This window comes from Xiphophorus couchianus, chromosome 22 (genome assembly GCF_001444195.1).
Source record: "Xiphophorus couchianus chromosome 22, X_couchianus-1.0, whole genome shotgun sequence".
NCBI classification, from domain to species: Eukaryota; Metazoa; Chordata; class Actinopteri; order Cyprinodontiformes; family Poeciliidae; genus Xiphophorus; species Xiphophorus couchianus.
Genome location: NC_040249.1, coordinates 22,488,690 through 22,503,074, shown reverse-complemented (window position 1 = coordinate 22,503,074; position 14,385 = coordinate 22,488,690). Strand labels below are relative to the sequence as shown.

General features: G+C 40.7%; 1 protein-coding gene across 1 annotated transcript in view; it reads right to left on the bottom strand.

Annotated features, from left to right (window-relative positions):
- Positions 1–834: 834 nt before the first annotated feature.
- The window catches only part of btaf1 (BTAF1 RNA polymerase II, B-TFIID transcription factor-associated), a 34,236-nt gene continuing 20,685 nt past the window's right edge, over positions 835–14,385 (bottom strand). The window contains exons 22-38 of the mRNA XM_028006827.1: positions 14,176–14,332; positions 13,843–13,952; positions 12,513–12,714; positions 11,287–11,435; positions 11,046–11,198; positions 10,370–10,491; positions 9,029–9,196; positions 8,820–8,897; positions 7,975–8,104; positions 7,766–7,907; positions 6,172–6,302; positions 5,370–5,492; positions 4,366–4,518; positions 4,061–4,272; positions 2,880–3,039; positions 2,176–2,346; positions 835–1,633 (exon numbers count right to left, since the gene is read on the bottom strand). Coding sequence (XP_027862628.1) covers positions 1,484–1,633; positions 2,176–2,346; positions 2,880–3,039; positions 4,061–4,272; positions 4,366–4,518; positions 5,370–5,492; positions 6,172–6,302; positions 7,766–7,907; positions 7,975–8,104; positions 8,820–8,897; positions 9,029–9,196; positions 10,370–10,491; positions 11,046–11,198; positions 11,287–11,435; positions 12,513–12,714; positions 13,843–13,952; positions 14,176–14,332 — 2,511 coding nt within the window. The 3' untranslated portion in view covers positions 835–1,483. The remainder of the gene's footprint in view (positions 1,634–2,175; positions 2,347–2,879; positions 3,040–4,060; positions 4,273–4,365; positions 4,519–5,369; positions 5,493–6,171; positions 6,303–7,765; positions 7,908–7,974; positions 8,105–8,819; positions 8,898–9,028; positions 9,197–10,369; positions 10,492–11,045; positions 11,199–11,286; positions 11,436–12,512; positions 12,715–13,842; positions 13,953–14,175; positions 14,333–14,385) is intronic.

Below are 14,385 nucleotides of genomic sequence, written 5' to 3'. Positions count from 1 at the left end.
AACTTTGAATTGAGTTTCTAGCTGAAAGTAGGCGGAAGGTGTTAGCTTTGAGAAGAGAGCAATGTTTTGGCTGAATTTAGCAGAATTTTTGAGATTTTCAAATGAGCAAAAACAGAATATTTTAACAGTTGCAATAGCATAAAATGTGCATAAGAAGATAGGTACCAATATATTAAGATATAATAAAGATAAATGTAAACAACAGAGTGAATGCTTTTCATTTTAAGGCAGGTTAAAATAAAGATCATCTTTAAAGGGATGGTTGTGGCAGAAAGTATTGATAAACTTTTTTTAAAGGGGCGGTGTTATGTTCCAGGAACTTAGAGCTATTTTAGAACATTAGTTTTAAAAATCCCATATATATATACACATATACACATGTAACATGTACAGTATATACATGTTGCTTTTTGATTTAAAATCAGGCCTCTGTCTCTTTAAGAACGCTTGCTCTTTCTGAAGCTCCGCCTTCAGGAAGTCATCACAACATGGCTCCTCTATTAACCCTTTAAGAGCATTTTTATGAGCATTTCAATAAGTAGCTCGTATAATGAGCTCAGGAGATGCACAGTTCCAGCAGGTGTTTGCTAATTGCTGTTGGCTAGTCTGAAGGAGCTGACGGAGGAAAGTTCTCTGCATTTGATGAAAACCTCTTGAAATTAAACATCTTGATGTAATTTGGCACCAATAAACCTTCTGATTTGATTAGTAAAATTATATTTAAGCACAACTGTAAGCTCTGTAAGAGACCACATGAAAACTCCTGGCGGGCCGGATTTGGCCCGCGGGCCTTAAGTTTGACATGGCTTTCACAAACAGAAAAAAAGGGCAACATTCAAGGTTTGCAGAATTTATTACAATTCCACTATCATAAAGAAAAAGCAGCAGTTAGAGAAATATGTACAAGTCTACAGTTCCTTTTTAAAACACTTTGGGCCAAGTTTTCAGGTACCAGTCTGGGCTCGTCACAGCCACCTGGGTTCCCTTTGTGATCCAAACCGTGTGGGTCAGAGCAGCGCTGACAGGCAGGGCTCAGTTTAAGACTTTGTGACATGTTGCATTAGCAGATAACACTGAATATCCCCTGGAAGGTGAAGTGCGAAAAGAGCGAGCTTCTGCTGCCGCGGCTATAAATTAGAGCTATAATTATAATACATGTGCTTGAAAGGTGAGAGCAGCACCCACTGACGACGACGCAATTCAACACTGGAGATGTTTGTCGCTTGCTCTGGTTTACTGGTCTGTGACGGTCGGGTTCACTTACTGTCGACGTAAAAAAAAAAAAAAAAGTTCAGGAAGATGACTGAGTCTTGGAGCAGCTCTGTAACTCTAGACCTTTCAAATTAAGAGCATTACAATGTACGAATAGTTCCTGATCTGGTTGTGTTTGACTTCTACTGTAACCCTGATCCATTTTTACTATTTTCCCCTCCTGGCCAGGTCCTGCTTGGCCTGTAGATGACTGAACGGAGTCCTAACAGTGCTAGTGCAACGAGTTCATGAAGCTGTCCAGGTTGTACTCCGAGTCGTACTGCTGCTGGTCCCACAGCTCCCCGAGGCCGTCCAACACAGACTTTATGGACGCCTTCCCTGAGGTCGATGACGACTGCTCTCCTTTGTCACTCTTGTCATCCTGAAATAATCCAGAAATAAAACCAAAAGGATGAATTAGTCCAAATAGCAAGACAATATTCATCTGGACACTCAGAGAAACAAACTGGGGAAAGAAACTGTCTTGTTTTTGCAAACAGTTTCTGTAGTGTTAATCTGAATGTGAAAGTCTAAACAGTTCATGTCCAGAATATGCGGGATCTGCAGAGACGTGTCAAAAGTCTCACTTTCTACTCTTGTGGAACAAATCAACTCGCTTTCTTCAGCTGTTGATGCTGTTGTACGCATGGCTGTAATAAACATAAAGTAGAGGACTATACATCTCTGAAAAATGGAGTCATCTTCTCCAAGCTAGAGGGTTGGATTAAAAATCTTAGATCTTCATGCCTCTGGTAAGGCACAGACCACCACCAGTGGATGGCAGTGTTCTACCATTCCCATCCCACTCTGGAGCGACTGGCCGCTCCAGGCTGACAGCCCTCCCCTCTGCGCCGGAGGTTTGGACTGTGATTCGCTACGTCACATCAGAACAAATTCAGCAAATGTGTTTCCATCTCCAGTCACCTTGTCCAGAGTGAAGAGGTTGAGCAGCTGGTCTGTGCCCATACTCTGCAGGCTGGTGTTCTCCTGGTTGATGACGGTGTTGGCGATGCTCATCTTGAATTTCTGCAGTCCCATGATCTTCTCCTCCAGCGTGCCTCGCGTAATCAGCCGGTAAACGTTCACCACCCGTTTCTGCACAACACAGACGACAGGATGTAGAAGGTGAACCTTAGAGGTGACCCTTCATGCTTCCTTCAACAGGCTAGGAGAGGTCAATGGGCGAAACAAAACTTGTTCTTTACATTTTCTGCACAAAAATCAATCATAGATGACAAGACTTTAGCTGTTTTAGGGCATCTTGTCACTCGCATGTAAAAATGTCTGCAAACATATGAAATTATACAACTGTACAACTGTGAAAAGCAGAAGTGGAGCCTCCTGCACAACCAATAAGACTTCAGCAAGAGGCTCTGGATTGTAACATTTGTCTTTTCCAGCAGCCATTGTGCAGCACCTACAGCGGTAAAACCAGCTGACCAAACATACTGGAGCTCAGCTTTTGTTGCTAGGCAACATTAACTTATTGTTTAAAAAACAGCTGGGTGCTTTTTTAAAGAGCTTAGGAGGTTTTTAGAAGCAGCAGAAACTGAAATGGAAGTACAAACGTCACGTCTCTCCCCTTTCTAATTTTCTATGAGAGGTCATAAAGCGTCCCGCAGCAGTACCTGTCCTATTCTATGGGCACGGTCCATGGCCTGCAGGTCCCTCATGGGGTTCCAGTCGTGCTCCACAAACACCACAGTGTCTGCGCCGGTGAGGTTCAAACCCAGACCACCGACATGGGTGGTGAGCAGCAGCACATCAATGGAGGGATCGTTGTTAAACCTGAGGAACAGAAAAAAAGACGACGATGATCAGCCTTAGTTATAAACCCATCAACAAACTGAGGATTTGTTCTTCTACCTCAGGCGGGTCAAACTCATTTCATTTTGGGTTATATCAAGATCTTGCATCTTCTTAAAGGGCAGGTTGCACCAGAATATATTGATAAAGCACATTAACAAACTCTTAAAATATTAATGAATAGCTGTCTGTGCATTCAATAAGTACTTCTTAATATTAAATATTTTACATCTTTTCACACTGATCAATACCTTCCAGGAGTTTGCGATTGTTATGAGTTTTTGTAATCAAATACACAGATCTTCTGGTGCAAATTTAGAAATATTTACATTTCTGTATTATGTTAAACTTGATTCTTTTGTTACTCGCCACATCGATCACGGACTGTAACTTGTAATGCAGAGGCAGCAGATTTGTAAATGTAAGAAATACTGCCACCTGCAGGTGGAAGTTGGCATCACTGAACCCAATAATTTTATAAACAGTTATTTTAAATAAACAGTTATTCATTAGTGCACTAAAATCTATGTTTTTCAGAATTGTGAGACTAAGGGAACTAATTGATGTAATGCAACTCATTTTCATTTTGGGTCATACCAAGATCATGAAATAGTCCCTAATATTTTGCAATGAAAATCTAATTTTCTGGTGCCAACTTATAAATATTAGCATTTCTATATGAGGTTAAAGGTGACTTTTTGTTACTCGCCACTTTGATCACGGACTTTAACTTGATGCAAGTAATACTGCGGCAGCAGTGTTGTTAAGGTAAGAACTACTGTCACCTGCAAGTGGGAGTTAGAATCACTTACACATGATTTTTGACAATTTTTATGGAAAATTTACAATAAAGTGGCATTTGTACAAGAAAATGTGTTGATTTTGTTTGGATTTTTGCAGAATTGTGAAAAACTGGAGGTGCTGATTGATAAAAAGGCCACATAAAAAGCTGCTGCGATCCGGACTTGGCCCCAGAGCCTCATGTTTGGCGCAGGTGGCGTACCTGGAGACGATGGAGTGGCGCTGGCCGGCCGGCACGCTGCCGTCCAGCCGCAGGTAGGTGACGGTGGGCAGTTTGGGCTTCAGCAGGTCGTGCTCCACGATGTCCAGCATGCTCTTCAGCTGACAGAAGATGAGAACGCGATGCTGCGCCACCACCGCCTCCGTCCCGCCTTCCGCTCCTCCGCCGCCGCCAAGACCGCAATCCAGTAGCAGCTGGAGAGCGAGAGCACGTCAGAACCGCACCGACTTAAAAAAAACAAAACAAAAAAAAAAAAAAAAACACGTAACGGCGCCTCAGTACTCTACCTGTTTGAGAGCAGAGAGCTTCGGCGCGTGCTGAATGTCGCGCAGGTTGGAGTTCTGACACGCCAGCTGATCCGTGATGCGATTGTACTCCGGATGCTGCGGCGTCAGAACCAGGTTTGGGTGGTTGCAGAGTTTCCGCAGGTACTGCAGCGCCTGAAGGACAGGAAGTCGGGTTACAGCGCGGTCACAACAGAAAGCAACACAATGCAGCAGCCAACTCAAATCTGGAGCAGTAGGGAAATAATGGTGGGCGATTTGGACTTAAAGTTTTACTGCAATATTTTGTGGTACGATAAACGTGAAGATAACCAATTGTTGCTTGTTTTTTAGTTAACACTATGGCTGCATGACAGCAACTGTGGTCACAGAAGACAAACACAAGCATTGCACTTGAAAAATATTCCCACTTCTTCAGGACACCAGTCACAAAAATATCACTTGTATCACTAGTCACATATTGACAAATTTACTGATACTTTCATTGGATGAAATAGTAAATCTAACAATCCGGACAGTTTTGAAGTTTCAAACATTAACTGGAATTTATTGTGACAGCAATAAATCAAAATTCTTATGACAATAAATTAAGATAAATGATAAATACGATTAATTCACAAACGTAAAGGAAAATGACAATTTTTGTAGAGTAACGATCTGAAAAGCATGAAAATCTTTGCAAGAAAAAGAACGGACAGGATCAGTCAAAGAGCGTCTGACGTTGCAAGACTTGAAAGTTAAAGTTCAAATTCTTAATTAACTTTAAATCTGGACTTCGACTAGACCATTCTCACATACAAAAATGCTTTAAAGTTCGGGTCTATATTCAGTTCGGTAAACTTCTTCTCCAATATTTCCTCTGCCTACATCCCCCAGAATGCCATGCAGCTCTGGAACAGGCTCCAGTGAAATGATCAGGTTCCATAAAAACATAAATTTTTCTATTGATATTGATCACATGTCTATTACGATAAACTGACGTTTGCATTAAAAAAAAGTCTCGGTACCTGGAAGACGTGACCTGTAGCCTTCAGCTTGGGCTTCTCCTCTTCCTCACCGGAGGCTGCAGAGATGCTGTCCTCCACGCTGGCTTTGGCTCGAGACTTTGCAAAGTCTTCGTAGAGCTGAACCTGTGAGAGCATTCAGGGTTTTAACAGATCAGACAAAAATAGAACAAAAAAGAAAAAGCGACATTTTGCATGTTGAGCATTTTGAAGGCAACAGAATGAAGAACTTCAGAGAAAATAACTGGAAACAAATAAAGGTGAATAAATGTTAGTCTGTTAAGAACAGCCGAACATCTGAACGCATCCTACAATCCTGACTCCTGCAAACAAAGGTAGGAAGGAAGGTCAGAAGGAAGGAAGGCAAGAAAAGGAAAGACGGTTAGTCGGAAGGAAGGACAGAAAGACAAAAGAAAGGAAGTCAGAAAGGACAGTAGAAGTGAAAAATGGAGAGAAGCTGCCGGTCTGGTTCTAAGGACTGACTTATTTTAATCGAAGATGTGTAAAATATGCAGGACGATTTCGTTTCCCTGCTGGAAACAACCTGAAAACTAATTCGCGTTTAACTTCCAGGTGTTTTTCCAGCTGATCTGAGACTTTTGTCCCAAATGGGACAAAAAGCAGTTTTCTGTTCACTGCAATCTTCAGTCTGGCCTGAAGAGGTCCCCAAATCCCACCAGCTGCTGTTTCACACATTTCAGCTCTTTCTATTATCTAGAACGGTAGTGGAACATGTTGGATTTCTTTAAGTGATTCTACATTTAAGTATTTAAAAGTGAATAACTAACGGAGAGAGCCCACGTACCTGCAGAGGGCTGAGAGTGCAGTAATAGTCCTGGATTATTTTAGGAGGAAGGTCTTGGAGCACATCCTCCTTCATCCTCCTCAGAAGGAACGGCAGAACCTGCCGATGAAGAGCCTCCATGGCGAGGACGCCTGGCAGGAGGAGAAACGCATCAGCAGTTTAAAAAATAAAGTTAAATTTTAGCCTGAAAAGACAAATGTAAGAGTTTCTCTACAACATTCATGATGAAATTTCACAATTTCTACATTAAACATTTATAAACAAATTCAGTTTCTAAAGAATAAAACAGAAGGAAGAAAGGCAATGAAGGAAGGAAGGAAGGCAAGGAAACGAGGGAGGGCAGGAATCAAATGAGGGAGGGAAGAGAGGAAGGAAAAAAGGAAAAAGAATGAAGGAAGGAAAGCAAGCAGTAAGAAGGCAGGAAGGGAATTAGGGCTGAAATGATTCCTTGAGTGATTCGAGTACCTCGATTATTAAAATTCCTCGAGGAAAATTTATCTGCCTCGAAGCTTTGTTAATTTATGTTTATTTATTTAGAGCACCGCGTTCCGGCCAGGTTATTACTTGTGTTGCTCACTTCTGCCTGAGTTGTTGACGAAAGCTAAGAGTTAGCAGCATAACGTCCAGTTTTCAAGTTCGGCCTGGGAGGATTTTATTGATTCATGATAATGTCTCGGTCTTTGTCGTTTTTCGGGAGACCAATATGCATCCTTAAAATGACTGGCGCGATGCCTGGAGTACGGCAGCTTTTCTCCTCCCGGAGCTGCTGCCTGGTGGCCGGTGTTCAGAGCAAACAAGCGTTGAAGGTGTATTTAAGCAGGTGAGCGGATAGACTGAACACTGCGGACGGCTGCGCATTAGATGATTAACCTAAGTGTAGCTTTACGGACGAACCGGAAAATTTATTTCATATCATCCCGGTCTCAACAAATGTGTGGCGGAGCTCATGGTGGCGGCACGTAGCTGGTAGATGAGTTTCTGTGTGTGAAGAACGAAGGAGTCAAATCCCGTCGCTAACATAAACACAAAGCTATAAATGTCTGGGCAAGGTGAGAGTTCATCTATTAAACTGACTGAAGATGAATACATTAACAAAAAGCTGGATTGCAGACATTTTTTAGTATTTGTGAGCTTGTCTCTTTATTATTAAATTGAATATAATTTCAGAGTTTTGTATAACTTTTCTTCAGGTTAATTTTCTAAACTATAGAAACGTTATTGTTAGGGAAGCTCAACTGTGAAAAATTGGACTGACGTTGATATGTGATAGTAATACTGCTGTTATGCTAGATTTACCAATGTTTTATTTGATTTTTTATCCGATTACTCAATTAATCGTAAGAATAATCGATAGATTACTCGATTACTAAAATATTTGTTTACAACAGCCCTAAAGGGAATGAAGGAAAGCAAGCAAGAAGGAAGGACAGGAATCAGAAGGGAAGGAAAAAAGGAAAGAAGGAAGGCCGACAGGCATCCTGGTAGGTTTAGACAACGTTTCCCCTTCTCCTCTCCAACCCTTCAGTCATTTTATTCAACCTGAATTATTGTTCCAGGCTGCGTTGGACCGTTGCATTCTGGGAACACGACTTACCAGCTTCCTGTTCTCTGGATGAGCTCTTGGCATCGCGGCTGGCCAGAATGGGTTTCCCGTAGCGCGCGGCGAACTGGCGTTCTGTTCCCAGGAAGCCGGGCATCAGGAAGTCGAAGAGCGACCAGAGCTCCAGGACGTTGTTCTGCAGAGGAAGCGCAGGGTTTCAGTGGATCCACCAGGGGGAGCCGATGCTTCCTCTGAGGACTCACCTGGATGGGCGTTCCCGACAGGATGACCCTGAAGTTAGCCGCTAGCTGCTTGATGGCTTTGGACAGTTTGGTTTTCCCATTCTTGATCACATGACCCTCATCCAGGATGCAGTAATTAAATTTTATATTTCTGTTAAAAAATAAAAAACAGACATTTTGTTGTAATGGAATAATTCTAAGCCAGAGGTTTCCTAAATGCGGCTCGGGGCCATTTGTGGCCCTTAGACCATTTTCTGCGGCCAAAAATGCAGATGGAGACTTTTAGTTTGTAATAATTTACATAATTTTCTTACACGGGAAAATGTAAAGTACAACACAAAGTATTTATCCTTTAATAACCATAACCAACTCTTGTTATTACTGAAATTTATTCAATCAAACCCAAAAGAAATAGAAAACTAGATACATTTCTTTTTAATACAGCAAACAGGCAAAATTAAAGTAGAAGTAGTAAATTTATGCCAAAAAACTAATTTTGAGTAATCTCAGAAATTTTCTAGAAAAAAGAAGGACATTTCTGAGCTCTAAAAGTCGAAGATTTATGAGGGGGAAAAAATTTTTGACATGTATACAAAAGACTTTCTGAAATTCAAATGTTTTTCTAGAAAATATCTGAGTTTTTGGCAGAAATTTACTCCTTTTACCAAAAGGAGCAAAATTTACTATTTTAATTTTAAAGGTATTTTCAAAATCCCTTTAAAGTTTTTGCTCTACAATAAATATCAGTCTACTTCATTGGCTTGATTTTAGGTGGGGTTTTTTTTACATTTGAATCTACAATTTTGGCAAAAAGTTTGGACAACCCTGCTCTACGTAAAATGTGAAGAGACTTGGAGGATCCTCACCTGAAAAAGTCGATGTCGTTCCGCACGACATCATAAGAAGCGACTACAAGGTTGTGTTTTTTCACTTGATGCTGCAACCTGAAACGCAAGGCCTCGGTTAGTCATCCAAGTGTTGGCTTTATGAAAAAAAAAAAAACGCTTTCCTTGCTTGTTCAGTCCTGCAGGGTAAGCCTGAGTCATGCTCCTGCGGCTAGCTGATGGATGCTCACCGCATTCGCTCCGTGGGAGGTCCGGTGTAGTGCAGCGGGTTGAGGAACTCTTTGGAGCAGAACTTGGCCACTTCGTCCACCCAGTGGCCCGTCAGCGTGGGCGGACACACCACCAGCGAGGGCAGGGGGCTGCAGTCTGCTGCCTTGGTCTTCGCATATTCCTGAGCCCTGAAAAGCACAAAGTTAGCATCAGAGCTTCAAAAACGGACAGAAGAAGCATTTTTCATAAATGAGATCTCAATGAATGAAGTTACATTTCAGAGCCGTTAGAAAGCTCAGACCTTTATGGGAATTTGTAGCCATGGAAACAGGAGTAGGATGTTTTGTTTATAAGCTTCAGGTAAACTTGAGTGTTTAATCAAACTGGTGTGCTGCCCTGGATAGTTTGGTTTATTGGGGAAGTGTGAATGCACAGTCAAATTAAAAAAAACAAACTCTGGTCCGCCTGCAAACCTCTGTCTCTGTTTGGTTGAAGTGAACTCTGATATGGTTTGAATGCATGTGTGAACGCCAAACGCAACAGAGACCCCTCCAGAAGCAGGTAGTAGACTACAACGCAGGGCATTCTGGGTAAATACAACCAAAACAAACGCTCTAGTTTAGTGCTAGCAGGAGAAATGGCTCCAGATAAATTCTGATTCCCTCTGTGGCTTTTCTGTCATTTCCTTCACTGGTATTTGGTGCAACAGTTTTTTTATTTTTTTAAAGTTTTTGGTTTGTTTCACATAATGCAGAGAAAATGGAACAAATGTTGAAATTTAAGTCTCCAACTGGACCGAGTTTACTGGACTATCAAATGTGAAAACGTGCAACATGACAGATTGTGATGAAGAAGTAGGGGAGCTGTAAATGTGCTCAAATTGAAAGTGGGGATAATTTATAAGCTCTTTTAACAAAAAAAACAAAACAAAATCTGTTTCTTTTCCACTAAGTGGTACGGCAGGAGTCGGTGCGTTGACCTCCCATAATCCTTCGTATTCAGAAAAGTGTTTCCACCGCCAGCTGGCCTCACTGGGAAGGCGGAGATGAACCCAAACATCCAACACTGCATCATAGCTATGCGACAACAAACCTAACGCACTGTAGCAAATTTCAGCAACAAGGCAATTCAGTGTTTTGCATCGTAAAAAATATACAGTGATGTTTTTCTGTCCACTAATCTATGAACTGTGTTGTGTGATGCAGAAGTTGTAGTAATTCAGAGTGTGTGTGATGGGAGTCTTTAATTCAAATTTTGTTTTCTTTGCAACAAAACCTTTGTTCAAAGCAACAGTTACTTTGTTTTTATCATGTAACATCGTTTAACTGCTGTCCTTGATTAAATAAACCTGAACTGAGCACCTGAGGTACTGATCTCCTGCCAGAATGCAGATGGACTGCAGCGTCTTCCCCAGGCCCATGTCGTCACAGAGGATACCGTGCAGCTTGTATTTGTTCAGGAACGCCAGCCAATTCACGCCGTCCTGCAGGACACAGCAGCAGGTTTGTGTTAACATCAGATAGGCGTAATCTCCAAACAACCTGATCTACAAAAAGTTAATCTCATTTAGTTTAAAATGTAAAACTCAGATCACAACGTAATGTAGAACTCATTCAGTTTCTATTCAACTTCTATTTTTAAATAAAACATGAATTCGCTAAAAAAAAAACCAAACAAGATTTAATATATAATATCCACAAATATTCAGGGAAGGTTTAGTGGAAGGTAAAACTGTAGTAGAGTTAGAAAATTATGCATTTTTTTTTACTTTTATGATGCTCCATACATTTCATCAACAGGATAACTGTCCACATTCATCCAACTGGACATGCCAACGGTGCTGCAGGTTAACAACAAAGCTAATTCTGGAAAATGACACTTGTAGTTTAAGCTCCTTAACTCTCTGTCTGTTTTATTTCTTATCCAAGTGAGTAAGAAATGACTTTTTTCCTGTTTCTACTTTTTATTTTATATCTTTATTCATTTCAAACTAATTCATTTTTCATCTGCTGCTCAGACAGCTGACAAACGGCTCACCTGCTGATACTTCCTGAGCTCAGCTTTAATCGGCACAGGGATCTTATAGTTCTCCAACTTCCTGCCGTCCAGCAGCTGCTCCAGAAACTGACGCTCTCTCGCTTTCTGTTGGATCAAGTCGGCCGACATGGCCGGCGGGTCTGGTATTCCTGCCTGCGATTAAGTATGATGAAGTAACTTGATAGTTTTCAGTTCTTTTACCAACAATAAAGATTTAAATTGATAAACCGGAAGAACGTACCTCCAGAGGCACCAGGCGGATTAACGTAGCGAAGCACTGAGTGGCCATAAAACGAATACTGTCGCTGGGGTCGCTCATGCGGCCCAGAACGGGAACAACCAGCAGCACGATGTAGGGAACGATGTCGACGTCCAGCTGCTCCATCACACCTGGAGAGCGTTGGTTAAGGGAACAAACACGCAGAAAAAACTAACATTTCCAAAACAAACGTCAACGCTGTGAGTAAATGTTGACTTTACATCTGACTGGTGTAAATGCAATTTTATTGATTAATCCAATGTTTGTTTTTTCAAGGTTTTATTTGTGAAAAATGTGGATTTTTGTCACCAGTCCTTAGGTTTCCATAGTTCAGAGTGATGTCAGCACGCCATGACGGCCATCTTGTTTCACAAGCGTGTTTTACAGCTTCCATTTATGTGGACAAAGATTTTTTTATTATTCAAGACAAAGTTAAAATAAAACAAGAATAAAGCCATAATATTACCAGAGTAACATTGTGACACATCAGTGTGTCCGGGTAAATTTTTCTGGACAATAAATTGCCAAAGAAGTTATCGCAATAAAAGATAAAATTGTTGTTTAGAGGCCATTTTCAAGTAATATAAATGAATATAAATAAACTTTAAATTTGAATAAACATTTAACACAGGAAGACATTTTAAATATCCAAAATAAATAAAACAAATAATAAAGTCTCTGTAAACAAAATTGTCCAGAGGACAATCTTGAGAGCAAAGCAGCAGACTGAAGATTTTTATCGTCCAGTTTTTGGTAGACATAAGAAAGAAAAAAATAATCACGCAAATGTAAATTATTAAGCTCATTTTAATTAACCATCTTATTAACCGATTTCTTGCTTATTGCGACAGGCCTACGTTTTTTTCAATGTTTTTCTCATAATTTTAAGACATGCATCTGGTAAAATTGCATCTTTATTCTGCTAATATTATGACTATATTCTCGTCATTAAACAAAAATTCTGTCTGGCCCTGTTGGTCCGTAATCCAACTCACAAAAGGGATCATTGGAATAAAAGCAACTTTCTGAAAATATATTGTGTAATTTGTAATTTCTTTATTAGAAAAGAAATTTTAAAAATGTAAATATCAATTAAAATCGAATCTGGTATGAGAAAGGTTGTATTTGCTGTGAATCACTTTAGTAAGCTGAGGTTGTTGAAAATGTGGTTGATGGATAAACTTTGACTTGATTTCAGTGAAGGATACAAGCCAGCGCTTCGATGGCGCCCTCCTGTTTCGTGCAGTCGTCGATAGCAGCTAACCAGTGGAGCACATACTCCAGGAAACTGTTCATGGTCTCCAGTGTGGCTATCTTACTGAGCACGCCCACACAGCGCGCGGCCATGTGCCGCACCGCTGTGTACGGGTGCTGCAGGCATGTAAACAAATGAGGTAGGTGTTCCAGTAACTAGGAGGAATAAGAGTGGAGAGGTGAATGGTTGGAGATATTTGGATCAAAAACAGCAGCATGTAACTGGGATTGCAGGCAGTTTCTGACTAAAGCCTGTTCTCACTTTAACCGGTTAATGTCCGGTTCTGGTCTGGTTGGGTTGTCTCCATTGGCAGGGTGTTTCCCTTACTGGGTAGGAATGTAAAATCTCCAAAATCTCACGGTGTATTTGTGTGTTGCAGGTTGCCCCATCGTAATGTAAATTCAGAGGATCAATGAATCCAATCTGCTTCCCCGTGGTCGGCACGCTTCTGCTAACGCGCCAATAACAGAGCTAATTTCTTATTTGTTGCTTTTTCTAATTTTGAAAACATTCAGCACACTTAGCTTCCACTAAATTAATTTTTTGTGACTTTTTTTGTAAATTTTCCATCAAGTAAAATCTCACATCTGAGTTAAAGTTTCAGACATCAATTGTTAATTCTTTATGTAGTTATGGTTTATATTCATGCTCTTATTTTGAAGGGGGAGAAAACGTTTTGCAGCAGCTCCAATTCCCCCCCTCACATTCTTAGTGGAACAAGTATTTTTGTCTTGTTTCTAGTGCAAATATCTTAGTAAACTTGAATTAAGACTAAACTAATTTAAACGCAACTTATCAGCAAAATATAGGAGCTTGTTTTAAGTAAATAATTCCTTAATATTGGAAAAAAATAACTGATCCATTAGCAGATTATTTCACTAAAAACATAGGGAAATTGTCTTGTTATAAGTTAACTTATCTGCCGATTGGACCTGGTACTTCTTCACCAATGTTAAGGCATTATTTACTGAAAACAAGCTCCTATATCTTATTAAAAAGATAAAAGTGTAATAAGATATTTGCACTAGAAGTGAGACTTGAAATACTAAATATAGTTTATGTTTTTGCAGCGTTAGGGTTAGCACAACCAGTTTTAAGTTGCGGTGTCCACCAATGATGCTACCAATCAAATCGCTTGAAGTGGTTCCAAAACACAGGAAAGAACCGTGCAGAATCTGCCAACAGAGACGAATCTGACTGAGGAAGAACCGGTTAGAAAGCAGAAGGAGCTTGGTAGCATCACAAAGGACACTACAGGAGAGATAATGAACCATCAGTCTTACCAAAGGTCGAAGTTCACCCGCCATGGCTCCAGCCATGACTTCCAAAACTTGCAGAGAGTTGACCAATTCCTGAGCTGCCGCATCGCCTCTCTCCAGCTGGGCCTGCCTGTCTAAAACACAAACAGGACACACATTGGTTCAGAAGAACAAATACTGAAGCAATCTGGAGAGTTTACCACTGAAAACTGGACAAAACAAAACAGACTCAAATTCCTTTTATGATTTTGAGTCCTGAAGACCTAAAATCTAGAACCTGCATAATTATGAAATTACCAACATACTGTATACAAGTTTATTGAAAAAACTACATTGACAGCCAAACGGCCTACGTACCGATGCAAAGGTTCTCCTTGGCGACCGCCTTCAACGGTCCCACCGTGTTTTCCCAGAGGTACGGCAGACTCCTGTTGAGGTCCGCACCAAAGTGCTTAGCAACGGTCGTTAGGGCAAACTCCGCTCCTCGTCTTTGAACAAGAAACTGCTTCTTGGTCTTTAAAAAGAAGAAAGAAAACGGTTCATAGAGAATCTGCTGCTGATGCATGT